General features: G+C 42.9%; 2 protein-coding genes across 3 annotated transcripts in view; one reads left to right on the top strand and one right to left on the bottom strand.

Moving 5' to 3' along the window:
• CCDC195 (coiled-coil domain containing 195) overlaps positions 1 to 2,188 on the top strand; it is a 75,243-nt gene extending 73,055 nt beyond the window's left edge. The window contains exon 3 of the mRNA XM_063919575.1: positions 624 to 2,188. Coding sequence (XP_063775645.1) covers positions 624 to 756 — 133 coding nt within the window. The 3' untranslated portion in view covers positions 757 to 2,188. The remainder of the gene's footprint in view (positions 1 to 623) is intronic.
• Positions 2,189 to 2,274: 86 nt separating this feature from the next.
• The window catches only part of LOC134909287 (guanylate cyclase soluble subunit beta-2-like), a 186,545-nt gene continuing 166,148 nt past the window's right edge, over positions 2,275 to 22,671 (bottom strand). Inside the window, exons 14-16 of one of the 2 annotated variants that reach the window (XM_063916005.1) lie at positions 22,356 to 22,573; positions 22,174 to 22,275; positions 2,275 to 6,692 (exon numbers count right to left, since the gene is read on the bottom strand). In XM_063916005.1, coding sequence (XP_063772075.1) covers positions 6,559 to 6,692; positions 22,174 to 22,275; positions 22,356 to 22,573 — 454 coding nt within the window. In that variant the 3' untranslated portion in view covers positions 2,275 to 6,558. Of the gene's footprint in view, positions 6,709 to 22,173; positions 22,276 to 22,355; positions 22,574 to 22,671 lie in introns of both variants that reach the window. The other variant, XM_063916006.1, reaches the window with a different exon arrangement.

Raw genomic sequence — 22,671 nt, 5'->3', positions numbered from 1 at the left:
ACCATGGAGGCCCCAGGACATGAGGAAGGAGTAGGTGGCTGCAGCTCATCAGTAACAGTAGTGCCGCCTGTATCATTGATTGACGCAGATGATGGGGTGGGCTTTTCTGTTGGAATTACTGTGCAGGGCAATGGAGATGGTGGAGCTAGTTCCCCCTACCGTTACAGGTGGTGGAACTCCGTTCCACCTTGTTCCCCCCCCCCCCCACTTTAACCCCTGCTTGGGACACTTGCAGGGGTGGCTTGGATTGGTGGTCCAGGACCAATTCATATTATTTATGGTTATTGTAATAGGTAAAACCAGTGCTAGTGAACAGAAGTGAATCTTGTACATCACTACATAACTAAAACCTAAACACAATTTGCTTCATTTTAGTGTTCTAAATTTCGCAATAAAACCTTTTTGGCCTATGGGTGCTGAGAAGAAAATCTAACACTGTAGGGCGCTGTGATTCAAAAAAGTTTGTTAAGCACTGGGTTAGTGGGGTATAATAAACATGGCAAGTGCAATGTTGCTAGCAATGTATAGTTGTATCGCGCTGCCAGCAGATTACAGCGTATCTATACTGTATATGTAAACAGATCACTGTATATGTCTGAATTAGTTTGTTCTCTTCCTTTCAGAGGCAGAGTAAAGGCCGTAACTTTCCTGCTACCAATGGATATGAGAGCATATGCTGAAAATCAAATGACTTTCCAGACTCCTCAAAATCAAAGTGCAAATCACTTGAGTACGATAATTGAAAAGGATCCATGAGCTGGTAAATTTTTTAAGACCATCTGACTCATTCTGATGAGCCTGAATTAAAAAGATAGCTGCATATAAGGTTACATTTTGTACACAATACTCTGGCAGGCTGCCTTCTCATATGGACAAAACGTTTGATTTGAGCCACTGGTTCTTTGTTATCCGAAACCTGAGGCAGTTCAGAAAGGTATTATGGTGTGATCTTACATATAGCTTTTCATTATTCCAACCTTTCTTTTGTTTCACTGGCCACTTAATTAAATACATTAGAAGTTATATGGCAACAGAAGTTATTTCTTATAAACATACTTCGATGCATATAGCAATAACATCAGAAACCACATTACAAAGTATAATAAGTGAATACGTTTCTTATAAAGCCCAATACAGACTACTCACAGTGCAGCATCACAAGGCCTCGGTGGATTACCTGGCTGTCTTCATTGTCCAATCACCAGGCAGTAGCCTTCCATCAGCTCAATGCAATGAAGGAGTTTGGTAGAATTTGGTTGCTGTCACTAAAACTACCATGCATCCCAGCTGAAGAACGTAATGCTGCAAGTGATTTGTTATTAGAGGGCAAACAATATATCTAGTAGCTCATTGTTCCTCTACAGCCTGAGTGCTACATGATTTATCAAGGCTTTGAGAATGCGATCCAGGTGGGTCACTTCCGATAGTTGTTCCAAGTAATCTCTTGTCTGCTTGTCTGAGTCTACTCTAAATAGTTTGTACCATTTGTCCCACAAGTGATAGGTGGGATTGATGCCCGGTGATGGGGATGCAATTGCATTAAGCTGAATTTACTGTCATGTTTCTGGAACCATTACTGCTCCTTTCTAGCCATGAAGCAGATGGACAAACTGGTGACATTCAAAAATACACCTGATTGTGACAGTCACATATGTGTACCTAGGGAGTCGGGACCCAATATATACCGCAACAATGTATGTCACCCCATCAATCACTACCAGCCGGCATTGCAGCCACTACAAAATCATCTGCAAATGTAATAATAATATTTGATTATTCTTGCCTTTACAATCCCTGGAGAGAAGGTGTATCAAACATTGAAGAGGGATAAAGTGGCAAAATTGCCCATAGTAAGCATTCAACTTCCAGCTATCATTTATCTAGCAAAGTCTATAAAATGACAGAAGCTGGTTGCTATAGGCAACTACTCCTCTCCTAGAGTTTTGATACATCTCCTGCAAGTACTTTAAATAAGGGAACGTTGAAGAGGGACTGTAGTCTGTAACATAAGTGACAGAGCCACAAAACCGCTCTTCCCTGCTGCAACTGATACAATTTACCTAATTACACCCAATGGATCTGCTTACACAAATGCTTCATGCAAATCTGATAAGTCTCATAACAAAATAAAAAAAAGTTTTTCCATCAGACTGAGAGTCAATTCTGTTACCATGCACATTTCCCTTCCAATTTATCACCTTAATGATTAATGAATTAGAAACCCAGAATATGGATTTACAGTCTCTTTACAAATAAAATGCATTTAAGATACTATGCAAAAATGTGTCTTTATTAAAAGGATGACATTGTATACATATACTCATAATACACACAAATACTTCCGGATAAAAATGTTCCATATAAAAGTATATTTACACCTTAAAATAATCAACAGATTTCAAGAGTAATACAGGAAACAGTAATGCAAAACGGCCTATCCCTACGTGTAACAATTTAACATTGCGCAATGCGTGGCACATTGGAATTTAGAATGCAGAAAATGGTTTATGGTTTTAATTACATTCAAATTAAACATATAAATCCTCTTCAAAAATGTTAAGCTAAGTCTTAGGGGTTCATATTTTATTAATTAGTTGCTTTTTGCAATGGGTGATTAGCAGTGTCACTGATGATTAGACAGCATTGCAAAGCCCAAGAGGTTTTTAGGTCTGCAGAACACATAAAAACAGACACCCTCTCTGGGTTACTCAGTGGCCAGTGCTACAGGCCAGTGATGGATGGTCAGGGTAGGCGGGAACGGGGGGACGGCAGAGCCACACCTGTCATACTCCAGCGTACGTCACAGTTTTGACAATAAAAATGATTAGAATACTACAAAGAAGATATTTATAACTTTCAACATCATCTTTGTATGTGATATACTGTATAATACAATCACCTTTGTATTATCATTTTTATAGTCATAGTTGTATATTTCTAATCATTTTTACATGTGTAAATCTGGCTGTGATACTAGCCAGTGCCTCTCCAGCCATTGACCTCACCGCACATCACTGCTACAGGCACATTTGCCTAATTGCTTCAGTTTGATCTTCAGAAGAGGATGAGGCATATGAGCAGGATGAAGAACTGGATGGCATACAGGTAGGTATGTGAGGGCGTGTCGGCACTTTTTTAAAAGTGTGTGATGCCAGCTGAACTCGGACTCTTTTTTAAAGGGTCAATCACTTACAAGGCAAAACCATGCCTTGCAAGTGATTGGACCTTTACAAAAACGTCCCGCACGGCCGCCGAATTCGGGTGGCATTACATCCGGTCCTTGATGTTACCATGTATCATGACATATTTGAATATTAAGTAATAAATGAAATACCAATGAGAAGTAAAGTTGCCGTGACAAAAATATAACAAACTTCAAATACAACTAAAATGTCTATATATAGTAGTATACAGCATGGGTTCTAAGATGCAGCAAGCAGTTTTATTTGAAGTGTTAAGGTACAACCTCATCACACATGAAAACATATATCATATACAGTATGTCTGTGTATGTGTAAATAACGCAGGCTACATATACTGTATGTAAAAATACTGTGACAGAATATAATATATTTCACATTAGACACAGACATTGAATTATATCACAGCTGACTCTTGTTGAGCTCCATAAGTGTCCTTCAATGTCGTCCTTCCTTTAGAAGCCTTAGGAAAGTATACACAGCAGACAGAACAAGACGGGTACACGTAGGAAAAAGAAATACGTTTCTGCACAGTACACAGGTTTATGTCTAAATTACACGTTTCTGTAGCTTCCATATGTAGCTGAAAGCCACACGTTTTGTCCTTCTTTGTACATTACTAGCAAATTGTGCAGTCACAACGGCTTCAACCTACAGAGTAGATATTTGAAGGTTAAATCTTGAGGCGTGCCATGTTTTATTCATTATGTCCTCACATAATAAAAGCAGCAATGGTGAAAGGCTATTTCAGAGCTGTCATCCTTACAGAGCAGAGCTTTAGTGCCTGGCAGACCTGTAATTTGTAATCTTCTCCACCAGCTGTTAACTCACACCACCCCCAGCTCACAGCAGGAATCACAATCGTGCTACACACAGATAAATGCATTTTCTCCATCAATATTGAAACAATATCTCCAGAGTTACATTAAATGAATTGTCACGCTCTCAAACTCATTATCGTAGGCTCACTGATGTGTCCCTAAGAGAGTAAATAGCGCCCATTAGCACAGAAAGAGCACACTGACCCATTCACGTCACATCATTTAATGTACAATATTATAGTATCGCTCACTGATATCATTAATATGTTATCCAATTTTCTCTCTGCAGATATGTTAATCACTAATTAAGCAGTCAGGACAGCATTTGAAATAACTGCATAGATTTTTCACACTCAACAGTTATGATCTATGGGATTATACCAACAAATGTGTGTGGTTTAGAGGCAGACTATCCCAGGGGGAAATATTATTATGCTTTCCTATTCTTTACTTTGAATTTAATGAATTAATTAATTTATTTATTTATTTATTTGAGAACATATAAAACCAAAGAAATTCCACAGATAAATCTGAGTAGATGACGTCAGCTACCATGGCCGTCACGCTACTCTAGACAGAAGGTGACTAACACAAACCTCTCTTGCAGTAATATACATATCATGCATCAATGTGTAGCTGCAACTGGGTCATCACCACTATCCGGTATCCGCAAGTGTCAGCTAACTATAGTAGGTGTACAGCACAACTCACACATAAACAGTACATCATCATTACCATTGGTTTTTATTTACAGTCCATATTTTTATTGCTACATTTATACCTGAAGAACTGTCACATGTTGTGTTTTACGCTTGTATCATCCTCTAACGTATGTTATATGAGGAAGGCAGTCTAGCTAAAAGAAGATTATGGAACTTTGAGGTTCAAATATTTCAGGTAATTAAATGGCCTCAAAGGTTTTTTTTTTTTTTTTATAAAAAATGAATGTTGAGGGTATTATCTATGAGGAACATTATTCACGCGGCATAAGAAACTAAACAGCACCTACAGTACTTTTACAGCTCCAAGCATACACAGGTGCACCAATGCAATGAAACTACTGTACAGTAAGTTAATGATGAGCTTCTGATGTGCATGATCGTTGCATTATAAAGGTGAATGAGAACTTTTATCACTAGGCTTAACCTAATATCATCTTGACATCTCCCCTTCCACCAAGCATGACTTAGTATCACATTCAGACCTCCCCTCTACCAAGCTGGACCTACAGTATTATGTCAGAATCGTGCACCACCAGGTAACTGATCCTCTAATGGACTAACAATGTATAATTTGAGTGCACAGGATGAACCTGATACCTACATGAGGGGGTAGACCCACAGGCAGTGAAGACCACTAGGGACTTCCAATGTACTGTATCTCTGTGAGCCAGTCCACCCTGTTCAGACCTCCAACTCCACCAAGCATGACCAAGTATCAAATTTAGAGATTCCACTCCACCAAGTGTAGCCTCCTATAAAATTCAGAGATTTCACTCCACCAAGTGTAGCCTACTATCAAATTCAAAGATTCCTGTCTATCAAGCATGACCCAGCATCAAATTCGAGCTCCCCTCCATCAAGCATGACCCAGTATTAAATGCAGAGCTTGTTTCTACCAAGAGGTACTTTGTATTAAAGTCAGAGCCTGACCTCCATCAAGTGTGACCTAGTATCACATTCAGAGATTCCCATTGACCAAGTATGATCTAGTATCACTTTCAGAGATTTCCCTCCACCAGGTATGACCTAGTGACACATTCAGAGATTCCCCTCCATCAAGTGTGACCTACAGTACAGTAGTATCACATTCAGAGCTGTCCCCTCCACCAAGCATGACCTAGTGTCACATTCAGAGCTGTCCATTCCATCAAGTGTGACCTAATATTACACTGACACCTTCTCCTCAGTAGTTAAAACATTTACATATTTCTTAATATACTGCTCAACTAACTCTATTAATTTTCTAAAGAGTCAAAGTGAATGTTGCAGCTGCTTTTATGTCAATTTCATTCTTTTTGTCTACTGTATATTGCTTTATATATAATATTTCTGCACATTGTGCAGTTATGGCAGCATGTTTTATGTACAGTACATGGAGCAGCACTGATTTTCACAATCCCTCTGCACAACTTGTACAGCTCCGTGTTCCCTGCAAACACAGAAATGCCTTCAAATATGCACAATCTCTACACCCTTAATTATGTAATGACTGGGTGCATAGCCTGACTGTGCCGACTGTAGGAGGGAAAGATGGGAATCCCACCCATCATTCTGGGCACAGATAGATCAGTGCATGGTTTTCAGCACAAATCTCACAAATACATATTATATTCACAACACTTGCAATACTGTTACTCTTAACCCTAGTTCATGTTAGACTTCGTTCATAGATGGGCAAGTGTGAATGATATACATTTTTTGTTTCTTGCATTTTTCTCAGTTGCTTTGGTCAAAATATTGTGAAACTGTGGTCTGTTTCTGTGACATACGAAATACATTCTGTGTTATAATATAGTACAAGCTATTGAGGAGACACTAAAGCACAGTGCAGAAGTGTGACCTGATGTGAGCATTTTCCTGTTTTTCTCTTGATACTTTATTGACATGGTCGTCTTCTACGCTTTGGAGGTTGCAGAGACTTCCGTAGATCCTTGAATCACGTGATTTGCCTGAAAGCAGATCACTCTGTCAACAATAGTATAGTACACATGATCAATTTGATGACTAGATCCTATAATACATAGCTAAGAGAACAAAACACTGCAGGAATCTTCATATGAAAGAGTAGCTTATAACACTCATAAATATATGAAAATGTATCAGGAACTTGCTAAAATAAGATGTAGGTGTATAATTCTGTTCTTCACATCTGTTGGCCAATTGAAGGCCACTACACAGAAAGTGTTTTATTGCAAAATAAGTGACAGCAGAAAACATAATCCTGCATCCACCTGGCTAACAAGTTACATACAACGTGAAATACCTGACATTTTGTTGTGATGTAAATAAATTTACATATATGGTATATTTCTGGGAGTCACAAGATGCCCTTTCATACTGAGTCACTTTTTATTTTACATTTTTTATACCATTTAAAATGCAAGTTTTTAAATGTAACAGTGCAGCAATAACTTTGTTACTAGGAGGTCTATATGAGGTCTATTATGGGAAACCAGTGCTAGATGACAGCAAAGAAAATACCTTCTGTCAAGTGAACAGGGAATCGGTGATGCATTGATGCTTTGCATAGTACGGTGTCACAGGCTGAGAGGGGTGTAGTATGGTATCCCGATGGACAGCATACCGGCGCTGGGATCCTGACCGCCGGCATACCGACAGCTGGGCGAGCACAAATTAGTCCCTTGCGGGCTTGCTGCGCTCGCCACGCTGCGGGCACGGTGGCGCAATGCTATTTATTCTCCTTCCAGGGGGGTCGTGGACCCCCAAGAGGGAGAATAGTTGTTGGCATGCCGGGTGTCGGGATTTCGGCACCGGTATACTGAGCGCCGGAATCCCAACAGCCGGCATACTGAATACTACCCACTGAGAGACCCAGGCAGCTGAATTTATGACCAGAGACCCTGCCAACCACAGGTCTGCTCAGGGGCGGGTCCAGAACAAAATGACAGGGGGGGCACCACAATAGGGGAAGGAAGGGGGGGTTTGGCACATGTGCTCCTGTGAAAGGGGTGTGGCTTTGTAACAAGGGGTTTGGCCTCACAGAGAATGCCATACCCATGAGTCACGCCCTCGTTTTCATCACGCTGGGGGCATGGAGTACAAGGACAGTGGGTAACAGGATGAGTGAGAGTGCGGGGACGGTGAGTGACAGGCCTGGTAGGGGACAGGGTGTGTGTACAGGGACAGGTCTGGTAGGGGACAGGGCAAGTGTGCGGGGACAGGCCTGGTAGGGGACCTGCCACACACACATAGCCACAATTACATACACAGCCACACACATAAATAGCCACACACACATAGCCACATGTACACAGTCACATATGCACACGCAATCTCATATACGCAGCCACATATGCACAGATACAGACACACATACAATACACAGTCACATATGCTCGGACTGTCACATACAGTATACACACACAGTCACATATACACAGACAACCAGATACAGTAAACACACTGTCACATATAGTCGCATATACACACAGCCACATATGCACATTCACTTATACACAGACAGCCACATACAGTAACATACAGTTTACGTGTACACAGATAGCTGCATATGCACACACAGTCACATAAAGTATACAGACAGCCAGATACAGTATACACAGACAGCCACATATGCACAGACAGCCATATACAGTACAGTACACACACAGTCACATATACAGACAGCCATATACAGTATACAGTCACATAAGCACAACCAGCCACATATACACACATAGCACATATATACAAACAACCACATATGCACCCACACACATATACACACAAACACAGCCACAGAATGTTATAACATTAATACACTATCCCCCCTTCCCATTGTATTTTGGGCCACATAGTTACACACTCTTCTATGCACCCTGCTTCGCGGCGCCTGCTGCTCTCCCACCCACCTGCACAATGACAGCCGCATCATCTCTGCACTCCCGAGTCCCGCACACACTGCACAGCGCAGACGGCTCCCCAGTCAGGCTCTGTGTCGCGGACGGAAACCACGTGACATCCGCGGGACCGCGACCAGAGCACGGAGATCACCACTGGCACCATGTCTGAATAGGGATGGACATCGAAAGCAAACCATCATATGATGGCAATGTTCCACCATTGAAACTTTCGATGCAATGGTTACTAACCATCACATCAAAAGTATTCGATGGTGAAAACTATTTATATGACTAGTTCATGCGCGAAAGCCTGCATTTTCGTTTGCAATGTGGGAATTGGGATCGGGGGCAGGGCCAGACTCTGAGCAACATATTACTTTATCACTGGACATTGTGTGTATAATATACATATATAATATACACACACAATGCCCAATGATGAAGTAACATTACCCCATCAGTGCCAAATATACAATGCCCCCACTGTGCCAGAGATACATTGCCCCCACAGTGCCAGAGATACATTGCCCCCACAGTGCCAGATATACATTGCCCCCACTGTGCCAGATATACAATGCCCCCACAGTGCCAGATATACATTGCCCCCACAGTGCCAGATATACATTGCCCCCACAGTGCCAGATATACAATGCCCCCACAGTGCCAGATATACAATGCTCCACTGTGCCAGATATACATTGCCCCCACTGTGCCAGATATACATTGCCCCCACTGTGCCAGATATACATTGCCCCCACTGTGCCAGATATACATTGCCCCCACAGTGCCAGATATACAATGCCCCCACTGTGTCAGATATACAATGCCCCCACAGTGCCAGATATACAATGCCCCCACTGTCAGATATACAATGCCCCCACAGTGCCAGATATACAATGCCCCCACAGTGCCAGATATACAATGCCCCCACTGTGTCAGATATACAATGCCCCCACTGTGCCAGATATACATTGCCCCCACTGTGTCAGATATACAATACTCCCCTGTGGCAGATATACAATGCCCCCACTGTGCCAGATATACAATGCCCCCACTGTGCCAGATATACAATGCCCCCACTGTGCCAGATATACAATGCCCCCACAGTGCCAGATATACAATGCCCCCACTGTGCCAGATATACATTGCCCCCACAGTGCCAGATATACATTGCCCCCACAGTGCCAGATATACAATGCCCCCACAGTGCCAGATATACAATGCTCCACTGTGCCAGATATACAATGCTCCACTGTGCCAGATATACATTGCCCCCACTGTGCCAGATATACATTGCCCCCACTGTGCCAGATATACATTGCCCCCACTGTGCCAGATATACATTGCCCCCACAGTGCCAGATATACAATGCCCCCACTGTGTCAGATATACAATGCCCCCACAGTGCCAGATATACAATGCCCCCACTGTGTCAGATATACAATGCCCCCACTGTGTCAGATATACATTGTCCCACTGTGCGCTCATTGCCCCCCACCCCTTGCCGCTGGCTGTTTCTTCTATGTGAGGGGAGCAGAGCGTAGCATAGCGTCTCTCTCTCCCCTCAATTCTCTTTGATGCCCTGTCTCACTCTCCAACGGCGGTGGGGTCAATCTAAAATGATGCGCCGGTTCGTTAGCCAATCAGAGCTCGCGGACCGGCAGCCAATCAGGAGCCGCGGCTGCCGGTCCATGAGCTCTGATTGGCTAGTAAACAGGTGCCTTATTCAGATTGACCGCGCCGCCGCCGATGGAGAGTGAGACTGGGCATCCAAGAGAATTGAGGGGCAGGAGAGGCACTGCGCTGCGCTCTCCTCCCCTCACACAGAACGAAGCCAGCGGAATGCAGTATTGTGGACGACCCAGCGGTACGGCGTACCGGCTGGGAATTTCTTACAATAATGTGGATGGCAACTTGCTCAGTGCGCGGTTTGCTTTGCTGTCTCACATGGGACCAATTCCGATGATTATGGTGTGGAGTTTGTATGTTCTTTCCATGGTTTTTGTGTTTTCTCTTGGTTTTTCCCACAGTCCAAAACATACTCAAGCAAGGACTTTGTCCATAGCCCTCCTAAATTATTCCCCCTGATCAGTGGTGGCGTATAGCTGGTGTGATATAAAGATCAGTGAGGTCACTCTGTCTCCTCTGAATCCTCCTGAGCTCCGAGTGTCTGTGGCTTCTGCTGCTGCAGGGTAAGTAAGGTCTGGGATCAGATTGGCTCTCTGAGTCAGTGAGAGCCAATCAGAGCTTGCAGTGGGCCCTGTTGCCTAGCAGCAGTCTAGAGAGGGAAGGGGGTGAGGGGACTGGCTGAGCAGGCTCATGTCTGAAACAGACAGCCTCCAACGGACTTAGGAAGTTTCCCTGATAGACACAGCAGCAAGGGGAGGCATAGCTATTTGGAATTAGAAAAAAACAAGCCACCATCGGAAGACCATCGAATGACTATCATTCGATGGTGAAAAACATCGGGAGGGCACCATTAAATGCTAAAAACACTACCATCGAAACAAAAACATCGATGGTCATGAAACATCGACCATCGATGTCCATCCCTACCATGTCACACAGCAGGAGGAGCCAGCGCGCTGATGCTGAGAGGCGCAGCGCTCGGTGGCTCCCGATCCTCAGCTCTCCCTTAAAGTAGCTGAGTGGAACTTGTACAAGCGGAACGGGAGACAATGGAGGAGGTGCCTGCGGCACCTGACTCCGTTGTCTCCGGCTGTTCCGCCACTTAATGCACGCTAAACTGAAAGTAAAAAAAAAACCTTCTAAACGACAGGGGGGGGCACGTGCCTGGGTGCCCCCCCCCCTGGATCCGCCACTGGTCTGCTCCATATGCTCCCCTATTTCTCCTAACCTATCTCAAGGCTTATTGTGGGGTTGTCACGTATTGGGGATGGGTTAGATGCATTGAAGGTCATAAGATGTAACTCATGTTTCACAATCCACCCAAAAAGTCATCTCAGCATTGGGTTGTTGACATAAGGGTGTCAAAACAGGGCTCCCTTACCGCAAAAAGGGCCATGCTTTTTCAATATAGTACAATATAGAAGCTTGAACCATGGTAGCATGATCATACTCCATTCAAGCCTCTGCTTGGAATTGAACACCCCTTTTTATCCCTGAGGAAAGCCTACTCTATTATTCATGACATGGATTCAACAAGGTGCAAGAAACATTTATTAAAGATTCTGGTTCATGCTGACATGATAGCATCACTCTATTGCTGTAGATGTGTTGGTTGCACATTCATGCTGTGAATCTCCTGATCTATCACATCCCAAAGGTTCTCTATTAGGTTAAGAACTGGTGACTGTGGAGGCCATTGGAGTACACTGACCTCACTGGCATGTTCATGGAACCACCTTGAGCTGATATCATTAGAATATATAGGTAGACTGTGGCCATAAACAGGGGCACATGGTCAGCAACATGGTAGACTATGGTGTTGAAATGAAACTCCATTAGTAAGAAGGGTCCTACTGCAATGTGTGCTAAATAAAAACATTCCCCACACCATTACACCACCACTACCAGTCTGATCCACTGACAAAAGGCAGGATGGATCTATGGATTCATGTTTTACACAAATTTCTGACCCGATTTGCATGTTGCAGCAAAACTCTACAGAGCAGGCAACATTTTTCCAATCTTCAACTGTTTGGTTTTAGTAAGCCAGTGCGCACTGTAACCTCAGTTTCCTGTTCTTAGCTGACATAAATGAAACAGGATGTGGTCCTCTGCTGCTGTAGCCCATCCACTCCAAGGTTTAACATGCTGTGCATTCACAGATGATCTTCTGCATACACTGAATTTCTGTCACCTTAGTATGGTTCTTCTCTTATGACCTCTCTCATTAACAAAGGATTTTTGTCCAACCAGCTACAGCTCACTCATATATACATGTACATTTAAATATCATATACTACAATGTGACCAGTACTGACCAATAAACAATGATGCAGACAGCCAATCCTTACAATGTCAGACAGTACAAAAATGGAGCTACAAAGTACACATTAGTATACCGTACATTAGATGCCAGTTTGTCTGGTGTAAAATAAAAATAATAAACAATATCTTGGCAAACTATGGTAAATTGTGTCAAGGATAAAAAGCTGACACATACAGTATCTGGTGAGAAGAATGATATGTGTCAGGCCATGTCTGGTGTCAACTAGAAATCACTGAGCCATATCTAGTGGCAACAATATGAGTAGAAAGCAAAACATTCCACCTTTTTCAGTCTTTGGCCATGAAATCCTATGTGTTCACCAGTGGAATATGTTCTCAGACATAGCCCAACCACTCTGCTACAGAATGAATTGTGTAATCTGTCCTAGTCAAAGACTACAAGTAATCAGTATGAAACTGCGCTTCTATTGATGTCCTGAACTAGTAGAGCATTTGCCCAGCTTGGTGAGCCAAACCATATGTATTCTAATTATATTTCGGCAGCCAACTTGTTATTTTGGGCCAACATGGACCCATGTGCTGCATTTTGTGATGAAACAATTATAACTCTGGCTAATGCTGTGGAAAATGATTTCTTTACACGAAGCATCAGTGGAACTGATATATACAATTAGTGCTATTTAAAAATATTGGACATTTAAAAATAAATAAATCTGACTCTACCCAGGATTATCCTGTTGTGTTGCTACTAGAAATGTTCATATTCCAGTGGAAACACTGTGGGTGTCCTAGAGGTGGAACCCCAACTCTTGCAAGTAATACCCCCACTACATATTATCTCCTGTTTCGGAGACTGGGAGGGTGGCACTTGGCTATGAGAGCCCAGCTCCACATTCCCAACATATCACTGGCATTGAGAAACAGCTGTCACCAGCGTCATAGGTAAGAAAGGGCACTACAACTTTGTCAAAACATATAGGGCAGTATTCAATTCTTTTCACCCCCTTCCACACCCATTCTGTTTCTGCCCTCGGGGGCGTGGTATCATAATTTCATCTCGCTACCCCTGGGTTAGGTTGTGGTTAGGGTTAGGCTGCAGATAGGGTTAGGCTGCAGATAGGGTTAGGCTGTGGTTAGGTTTAGGCTGCGGTTAGGTTTAGGCTGCAGATAGGGTTAGGCTGCGGTTAGGGTTAAGCTGTGGATAGCCATCTAAATAATAATAGTAATGATAATAATAATAATAATTTTATTTCTCTTACGTCCTAGAGGATGCTGGGGACTCCAAAAGGACCATGGGGTATAGACGGGATCCGCAGGAGCTTGGGCACACTGAAAAGACTTAAACTGGGTGTGAACTGGCTCCTCCCTCTATGCCCCTCCTCCAGACCTCAGTTAGACTTTGTGCCCAGGACTGACTGGACACACACTAGGGTAGCTCTCCTGAGTTTCTCTGTAAAAGACTTTGTTAGGTTTTTTATTTTCAGAGAGACCTGCTGGCTACAGGCTCCCTGCATCGTGGGAGTGAGGGGAGAGAAGCAGACCTACTTCTTCTTAGTTTAAGGGCTCTGCTTCTCGGCTACTGGACACCATTAGCTCCAGAGAGTTCGATCACTTGGTGCGCCTAGCTGCTCGTTCCCGGAGCCACGCCGTCACCCCCCTCACAGAAGCCAGAAGACAGAAGTCGGGTGAGTATGAGAAGACCAGAAGACTTCAGGACGGCAGAAGACTTCAGTAAAGGTACAGTGCAGTGGCAACGCTGCGCTCCATGCTCCCACACACACATTTCCTCCAGCACTCACAGGGTGCAGGGCGCTGGGGGGGGCGCCCTGGGCAGCATGTTACTGGGTCTTCATTTTAGTAAGTTTGAATTTGGTGGGCTGAAGCGCTCCGGGAGGGGACGGAGCTTAGCCGCGCGGCTCACAGGCGCCATTTTCTCCGCGTGTGCAGCCAGGAGACGCTGGTCCGGGACCTCCATGAGCTCCATCAACGTAACGAGGAGCTTATCGGGTGTGGGGTGGGGGGTTGGGGGACGACGACACAGTAGCTGGTGCATATTTGGTATATTGGGCAGCGCTAAAACTTATATATACCTACAGCTAGAGATAAATCTCAAACTGTATATATATCTGGCGCTAAAATAATGTATGGTAGTAATTTACCAGATGGTAATCAGTGAAAATTGTGATCTCTAGGGCTGCTGAGCAAAAACAGCTGGTTAGGCTGAACAACTAATTGAAATACAAAGGAGAAAGAAATGCTCTGCGCACCAAAAATCACTTTGAATTGATTGATTGATTAATTAAGTGCAGTCTAGCAAGGAGAATGATTGACTCAATGAAACTATTCACAGCGTCTTGGAACGGCCATGGGGACCAGGTTTGCACCAAGTTTTGCCAACCTCTATATGGGCCGCTTCGAGGAAGAATACATCTGGAGCGGCCCGTATAGAGAGAACCTGGTCCTCTATGGCCGTTACATTGACGATTTATTTATTATTTGGAATGGGGGTTTTCAAAAAGCACTTGATTTTGTTAATTTTTTGAATAATAATTCCTTTAATCTTAAATTCACTCACAATTTTGATTTAACATCAATAAACTTCCTTGATGTCACCTTTTCTATAGCCAACAATATGATCATTTCAACCAACTACAGTAAACCAGTAGGATCGGGTAATTTTTTACATTTTACGAGTGGTCATTATAGACCATGGGTCAAAAACATCCCAAAGAATCAAATCATTAGAGTAAGACGTAATTGCTCATTGGATTCAGCTTTCCTCTTACAAGTTGAAACTCTATTAAAACAGTTTCAGGAAAGAGGATACCCACTGTATATGATAGAAGAATCTAGAATTTATGCAAATTCCCTTCTAGGGAATGAGAATTCAATATCAGTAATAGATAAGTCAAAGAAAAAGCAGGTTAATCATATGGAAGATGAGGTCCCCATGAGGGAATCAATTAAATTCATTTCTAAGTTTAACAAACAATCTAATGCCATCAAAAAAATAGTTCAAACAAATTATCAATTAATTAAACAAGATCCAGTTTTAAACAAATGTTTAGCTGAGAAGCCTTTAGTTATATTTAGGAGGAATACCAACCTGAAAGAATTGCTAGCACCCAGCTTCCTTAAACCAGTTATTCCAGTAAAAAATCCTTCCTGGTTACCAACTAAACCTTCGGGCAATTATCGTTGTAACAAACAAATCTGTCTCACTTGCAAACATATGAGAAATAAAATGTCATTTATTGTATCTACTGCTAATGGGAACTCTTTTCAAATCAAACAGTTCATTAATTGCGATTCTGAATACTGTGTATATGCATTGCAGTGTCCATGTTCTCTTCAATATATAGGAAGAACTACCCGATCCCTTAAATCAAGGTTTAGAGAACATAGATTAAATATTATTAAAAAATTACAAACCCATAGTGTATCACGCCATTATTCGAGAGTACATAATGGCGATCCATCTTCTTTGACAGTAATAGGTTTGGAACAATTTTCCAGCACCAAAAGAGGGGGGGACAGATTCCGTAAACTTTGTTTAGGAGAATCATCATGGATCTTTAGGTTAGATACGTTGCATCCTAAAGGTCTAAATGAAGCCCTAGATTACACCTGTCTGGATTAATTTAGGATGTCCAAATCTACAGATATTTACACTTATATAAACTATAGAATTTTGTGTGTGTGTCCTGTTCTGTACTAATGACTTTCCATGTTATCCCCCAAAAAAATCCAATTTTCATTAGTTCCCTTCCCTTTTGGGGTATCTATAGCCTTATGGGTTGATTTAGGTTCCTTTTGGGGTCTTATACATCTATATCTTATGAGGACATATGTCAGCCCTCAATTTGACCTGTCTGCTTCTTATCAGTTTTTATGTTTGATTTTTTATGTTGTATTCAAAGATCCTTCCTATCGGTATGGTTACTAATATTAAGTTATACTGATAGGGTTTTGAATAGATATTTTTCAGTTTATTTTATTTATAATTCATGCTTATATTAGAGTGACCAAATGAATTCAATCATGATCATATGGATTTATTGTCATTGCTTCATTTCAAATTTAAATTAATATTGAACACATTTTTGTACCTATATGCATGTAATTTCTATATATGCGTATATGTATAATTGTTAGAAATATATATATGGTTGAATACACACTTATAAATTAATCCAGAGGAATCATATAATTTTACACCAATAACTTGTGTTGTTGACACCACCATAAATTCTTTGTAATGTTTGCCTAGGTAAGGCTGCAATATAGTATAATTGAGACCTTATCTATTAAATTAATCAGCAAATAAATAGACAGTTTTTATTTGGATAATAGCTGTTAGAAATTGTACCATCATTCATATTAGTCGTTAGAGAAACTGGAGATTGTGTGTAACTCAACAGATTCATATCAATTCTTAATCGTCTGTTTCAGTACAGAGAGGGTTAAAGCATGACTATCTTTCCCTCTCTGGTTTGAGATAGGTTGCGTTAATTTGGATTTGATTAAGTTTAAAATACATAAAGATAGATCTTTTATGATTCTCTATTGTCTTATTTTTACCCAAATGAAGATATATTACTATTGACTCAATGCTCCGCTGACCTTTTATGTTTATTTTATTTTTATTGTAAGGTATTTCTGCTTTTTATTCTGTTTTAGATATGTATGTAATCAGGATTCTGCCTACTGTGTGTTTGATTACTAATTGACACACCAGATTCAATTCACACAATTAGCTAGGTATAAATGCTGTATATCCCAGTAGCAAGGTATTCGTCTTGAGAAAGTCTCCGTTGCTAGGAGACGAAACGCGTTCGCGTTGACGCCCCTTTCTACGAGTGCAGTGCAGTGGATATCAGTTACTCCACAGACGGGCTCCTACCATCTCGGTACTGCTATTCCGGTTCCGTCCACATCTAAGCCAAGTGACCTACAGTAATTATACCTCCGCAGTGAGGTTAAAGGGAGTCCAGCTGCTAACGGCACTTCTACATCAGAATCCCGCTGCGACAAGCTGGATATAGACGGATCTCCGCTGTGAGACCAGTGCGGCGCCAGCCATCAGCGGTTTTGCCGTTCCATGCTGTTACCGATAGCCATACGGATCAGGTCCCTTGCTGGGAAACTCCCTACATGTCATCATCTGACGGTCAACTGACGGCTATTATTACGGAGAATAAATATTCCAACAAGTCTGTCCTTTAATTACCATTGTGGCAGCAACTACAAATCTTTACATTCTCCCCGTGCAAATGCATACAGGACTCTGCATTACATCTCAGGAATCAGCACGAGGGTAACTATTATTACTTGCTTTGCTTCTAATAATTTTATTGTGGAGCCATCTGTGGACATTTTATTTGATTCCACACTGGGACGCCAGTGTTAGAATCGATTGTTGCTCTTTGTATAGAGCCTCTTTCACTTAAGATATCCGATCTGCATTTTAGATACAGTGTATGCTGTTTAAACAGCACGTTTTTAAAAAAGTTAGATACAGTGTTTCTATTTACACTTGCAAGAGGTGAAATACCTCCGGTTTTTATACTGCTATATATATATATATGTATTGTTTGTCTTATTTACTTTGTTTTGTGTCATTAACTGTTTTATAAAATATTTTTCACTATAAAAAAGGTCAAGTTTCATTGAGTCAATCATTCTCCTTGCTAGACTGCACTTAATTAATCAATCAATCAATTCAAAGTGATTTTTGGTGCGCAGAGCATTTCTTTCTCCTTTATATTGGGCAGCGCTGGTGCATATATTTTCCTTGGTGGGATATATGGGCGCTGGGGAGTGAGCTGGCATACTCCCTCTGTGTTTCTCTGTCCGGGTTTCCTTGTGGGCCTATCCCCTAGCTGAGGCATTGTATGTGTGTGTCGGTGGGTCGATACTAGGTGTCGACATGTCTGAGGCTGAATGTTATTCACCGGAGGAGGTTTTGGGGGCGGCAGATGCGGGTATGGAGTTGGCTCTGTCGACGCAGCCGACACCTGACTTACTTGCACTGTTGAATACAATTAATTCTAATGTAACTTCTTTATCGAAGAGATTAAATAAATCTGAATCACAGACACAGGTGTGGAAAAAATCCATGGAGGATGCTTTATCACAGGTACAGACCCCGTCGGGGTCGATAAAGTGGCCGTTCACTCAAGTGGTAGATACGGATACCGACACGGATTCTGAATCCGATGTCGACTTCACTGAGGCTCCTTTACATCCTAGATTAGTTAAGCGTATTCAGTACATGATTGTGGCTATAAAAGATGTTTTACGCATTTCTGAAGAACCTGCCGTACAGGAAACAAGGATTTGCTTGTTTAGGGAGAAAAAACCTGGGGTGCAGTTTCCCCCCTCTCATGAGATGAATGCTTTTTGTGAAAAGGCTTGGGAGTCGCCAGACAAGAGGTGGCAGATTCCCAAGAGGATTTACATGGCGTATCCTTTTCCATCAGTTGATAGGGGAAAATGGGAGGCGTCTCCTAATGTTGATAAAGCTTTATCTCGTTTGTCTAAGAAGGTGGCGCTTCCGTCTCCTGACACGGCAGCTCTCAAGGATCCGGCGGATCGCAAGCTGGAGACGTCTCTAAAGTCCATTTTCACTAATACGGGTGCATTGCTCAGACCTGCTGTGGCGTCGGTAAGGGTGAGTAGTGCTATTGCTAAATGGGCTGAGAATTTAGCTTCTGATATGGATATCCTCGATAAAGATAATATTCTTTTAACTCTAGGTTATATCAAGGACGCTGCAGATTACCTGAAGGATGCGGCGAGGGATGTTGGTCTCTTGGGGTCAAGAGCCAATGCCATGTCGATTTCGGGCAAAAGGGCGCTGTGGATACATCAATGGAATGCTGACGCTGATTCCAAGAGAGCTATGGAAGCGTTACCCTTCAAAGGTAATGTCCTGTTTGGGGAAGGCTTGGCGGACCTGGTGTCTACCGCGACGGTGGGTAAGTCCTCGTTTCTTCCCTATGTTCCCACACAACACAAAAAACCACAACATCAGCAGATGCAGTCCTTTCATCCAAATAAATACAGGCGAGGAAAGGGTTCGTCCTTTCTCGCTTCAAAAGGTAGAGGAAGGGGAAAGAAGTCGCCTGCGGTGTCAGGCGCCAAGGACCAGAAGTCCACCCCTGCCGCTACCAAGTCCACCGCATGATGCTGGGGCTTCCATGGGGGAGTCCGTCCCGGTGGCGGGCCGTCTGCACTTCTTCAGTCGGGTCTGGGTCCAATCGGACTTGGATCCTTGGGTTCTAGAGATTGTATCTCAGGGCTACAGGCTGGAGTTTCAGGAGACGCCCCCTCACCGGTTTTTCATGTCGATCCTGCCAGTGTCTCTTCCGGACAGGGAGGTCGTGCTGGCAGCAATACAAAAGTTGTGTCTCCAGAGGGTCATTGTTCCCGTTCCCTCGTCTCAATGGGGGGAGGGGTTCTACTCGAGCCTCTTTGTGGTGCCGAAACCGGACGGTTCGGTCAGACCGATTCTGAACCTAAAATCCCTCAATCCATACTTGAAAGTTTTCAAGTTCAAGATGGAATCTCTTCGAGCGGTGATTGCCAGCCTAGAAGGGGGGGATTTTATGGCGTCAGTGGACATAAAGGATGCCTACTTACACGTCCCAATTTATCCTCAGCATCAGGCTTTCCTAAGGTTTGCGATACAGGATTCTCATTACCAATTTCAGACGTTGCCGTTTGGGCTTTCCACGGCCCCGAGGATTTTCACCAAGGTCATGGCGGAGATGATGGTTCTCCTTCGCAGGCAAGGGGTTACAATTATCCCGTACTTGGACGATCTCCTGATAAAAGCGAGGTCTAAGGAACGTTTGCTGAGGAGTGTGAGTTTGGTACTGTTGGTGCTCCGGCAGAATTAGCTGTCCTCCCAGAGGTTCAGACTTTTGTGAAAGGAGTAATGCATATAAATCCTCCGTTTGTGCCTCCTGTGGCTCCATGGGATCTTGACGTGGTCTTACAGTTTCTCATGTCTTCCTGGTTTGAGCCTTTGCGTAAGGTTGAGTTGAAGTTTCTCACTTGGAAGGTAGTCATGCTGTTGACACTGGCGTCTGCCAGGAGGGTGTCAGAGTTGGTGGCTTTATCTCATAAGAGTCCGTATTTGATTTTTAATTCTGATAGGGCAGAATTGCGGACTCGTCAACAATTTTTGCCGAAGGTGGTGTCTTCGTTTCACATTAACCAACCTATTGTGGTGCCGGTGGCTACGGATGCTGGGGCGGTTCCAAAGTCTCTGGATGTGGTGAGAGCTTTGAAGATCTACGTCGCCAGAACAGCTGTTGCCAGGAAAACTGAGGCGCTGTTTGTCCTGTATGCATCTAACAAGATTGGTCATCCTGCTTCAAAACAGACTATTGCACGCTGGATTTGTAGTACGATCCAGCAGGCTCATTCTTCGGCCGGGCTACCCATGCCGAAGTCAGTAAAAGCCCATTCTACCAGAAAAGTGGGCTCGTCTTGGGCGGCTGCCCGAGGCGTATCGGCTTTACATCTTTGCCGTGCAGCCACCTGGTCAGGGGCAAACACTTTTGCCAAGTTCTATAAGTTTGATACCCTGGCTGATGAGGACCTTACGTTTACTCAGTCGGTGCTGCAGAGTCGTCCGCACTTTCCCGCCCGGTCTGGAGCTTTGGTATAGACCCCATGGTCCTTTTGGAGTCCCCAGCATCCTCTAGAGCACAGGTTCTCAAACTCGGTCCTCAGGACCCCACACAGTGCATGTTTTGCAGGTCTCCTCATAGAATCACAAGTGAAATAATTAACTCCACATGTGGACCTTTTAAAATGTGTCTGAGAGTAATTAATACACCTGTGCACTTGCTGGGTTACCTGCAAAACATGCACTGTGTGGGGTCCTGAGGACCGAGTTTGAGAACCCCTGCTCTAGAGAAAATAGGATTTTGGTACTTACCGATAAATCCTTTTCTCCTAGTCCGTAGAGGATGCTGGGCGCCCATCCCAGTGCGGACTGTTACTGGCAATGTTTTCATGTTGGTTAACTTGGTTTATACATGGGTAGTGTATTTCTGGTTTTCAGCTTGTTGCTGTTGTTATTTCATACGGTTATCTGGTTTACTATTACTCCGGTGATACAGTATGTTTGTGGTGTGGGCTGGTATGTTTGTAGCCCTTAGTTTACACAAAAATCCTTTCCTCGAAATGTCCGTCTCTCCTGGGCACAGTTCCTATAACTGAGGTCTGGAGGAGGGGCATAGAGGGAGGAGCCAGTTCACACCCAGTTTAAGTCTTTCAGTGTGCCCAAGCTCCTGCGGATCCCGTCTATACCACATGGTCCTTTTGGAGTCCCCAGCATCCTCTACGGACTAGGAGAGAAGGATTTATCGGTAAGTACCAAAATCCTATTTTATCTAGCGCTCTTTCTCCAACAGGACTCAAATGATGACTTTTTATACTACACCCTTGTCTAATACTGGGTGTATTTTTACTTGCAATGTAAATGTCACCTAAGAATAGGTTTTATACAGACAGTTCATTTGTTTTTATTTAACCCTTTCTTCTCCACAAAAAAAAAACAAAATTTGTTAGTCAATGTTTAATGGCAATCAGTATATTTAATTTCAAGAACTAACCGTGACAGCAATATACTGTATACCTGCTAGATCCTTGTGTCTTCCCGTAGCACTGAAGAGTGGGCTATCATCATAGTGCATTGGTATAGGAGGACATGAATTCTGGATGTCTTCCTCCTGTGTAGCTGTGCAGGGAAAGTAGACATTTTATCACAGTCGTAGCCTCAGTATTTAAGCTGTAAATTGCAGAGTCTACAGATTTTACCTTGAGTACTTGTCATTTGCAAGATGCCCTTACTGAGATCATCATGCAGAGATTGGGAAGATTCCCGGCCTGAATCTGTCTCCTTCCCCAGCCTTCCTAAAATCTCATTTTCTTGTGCGATTACATTTCTCACCAGGAAGTACGTACACATTTTGCCTTTTCCTTTCACATCGATTTCTCCCCGTGCCTTTATTTCAAATTCTTTATCACTAAGACATCTATATTAGAAGACAGATAAGACAAGAGGAGATTATTTATGAATGTCTCTGGGGCACATCTCCGCAATGGAAAGAATAAAACAAATGCCAGATTTTTC

The sequence above is a fragment of the Pseudophryne corroboree genome, chromosome 4 (genome assembly GCF_028390025.1).
Source record: "Pseudophryne corroboree isolate aPseCor3 chromosome 4, aPseCor3.hap2, whole genome shotgun sequence".
In the NCBI taxonomy this organism is placed as follows: Eukaryota; Metazoa; Chordata; class Amphibia; order Anura; family Myobatrachidae; genus Pseudophryne; species Pseudophryne corroboree.
This window is presented reverse-complemented; position numbering and strand designations above follow the sequence as displayed.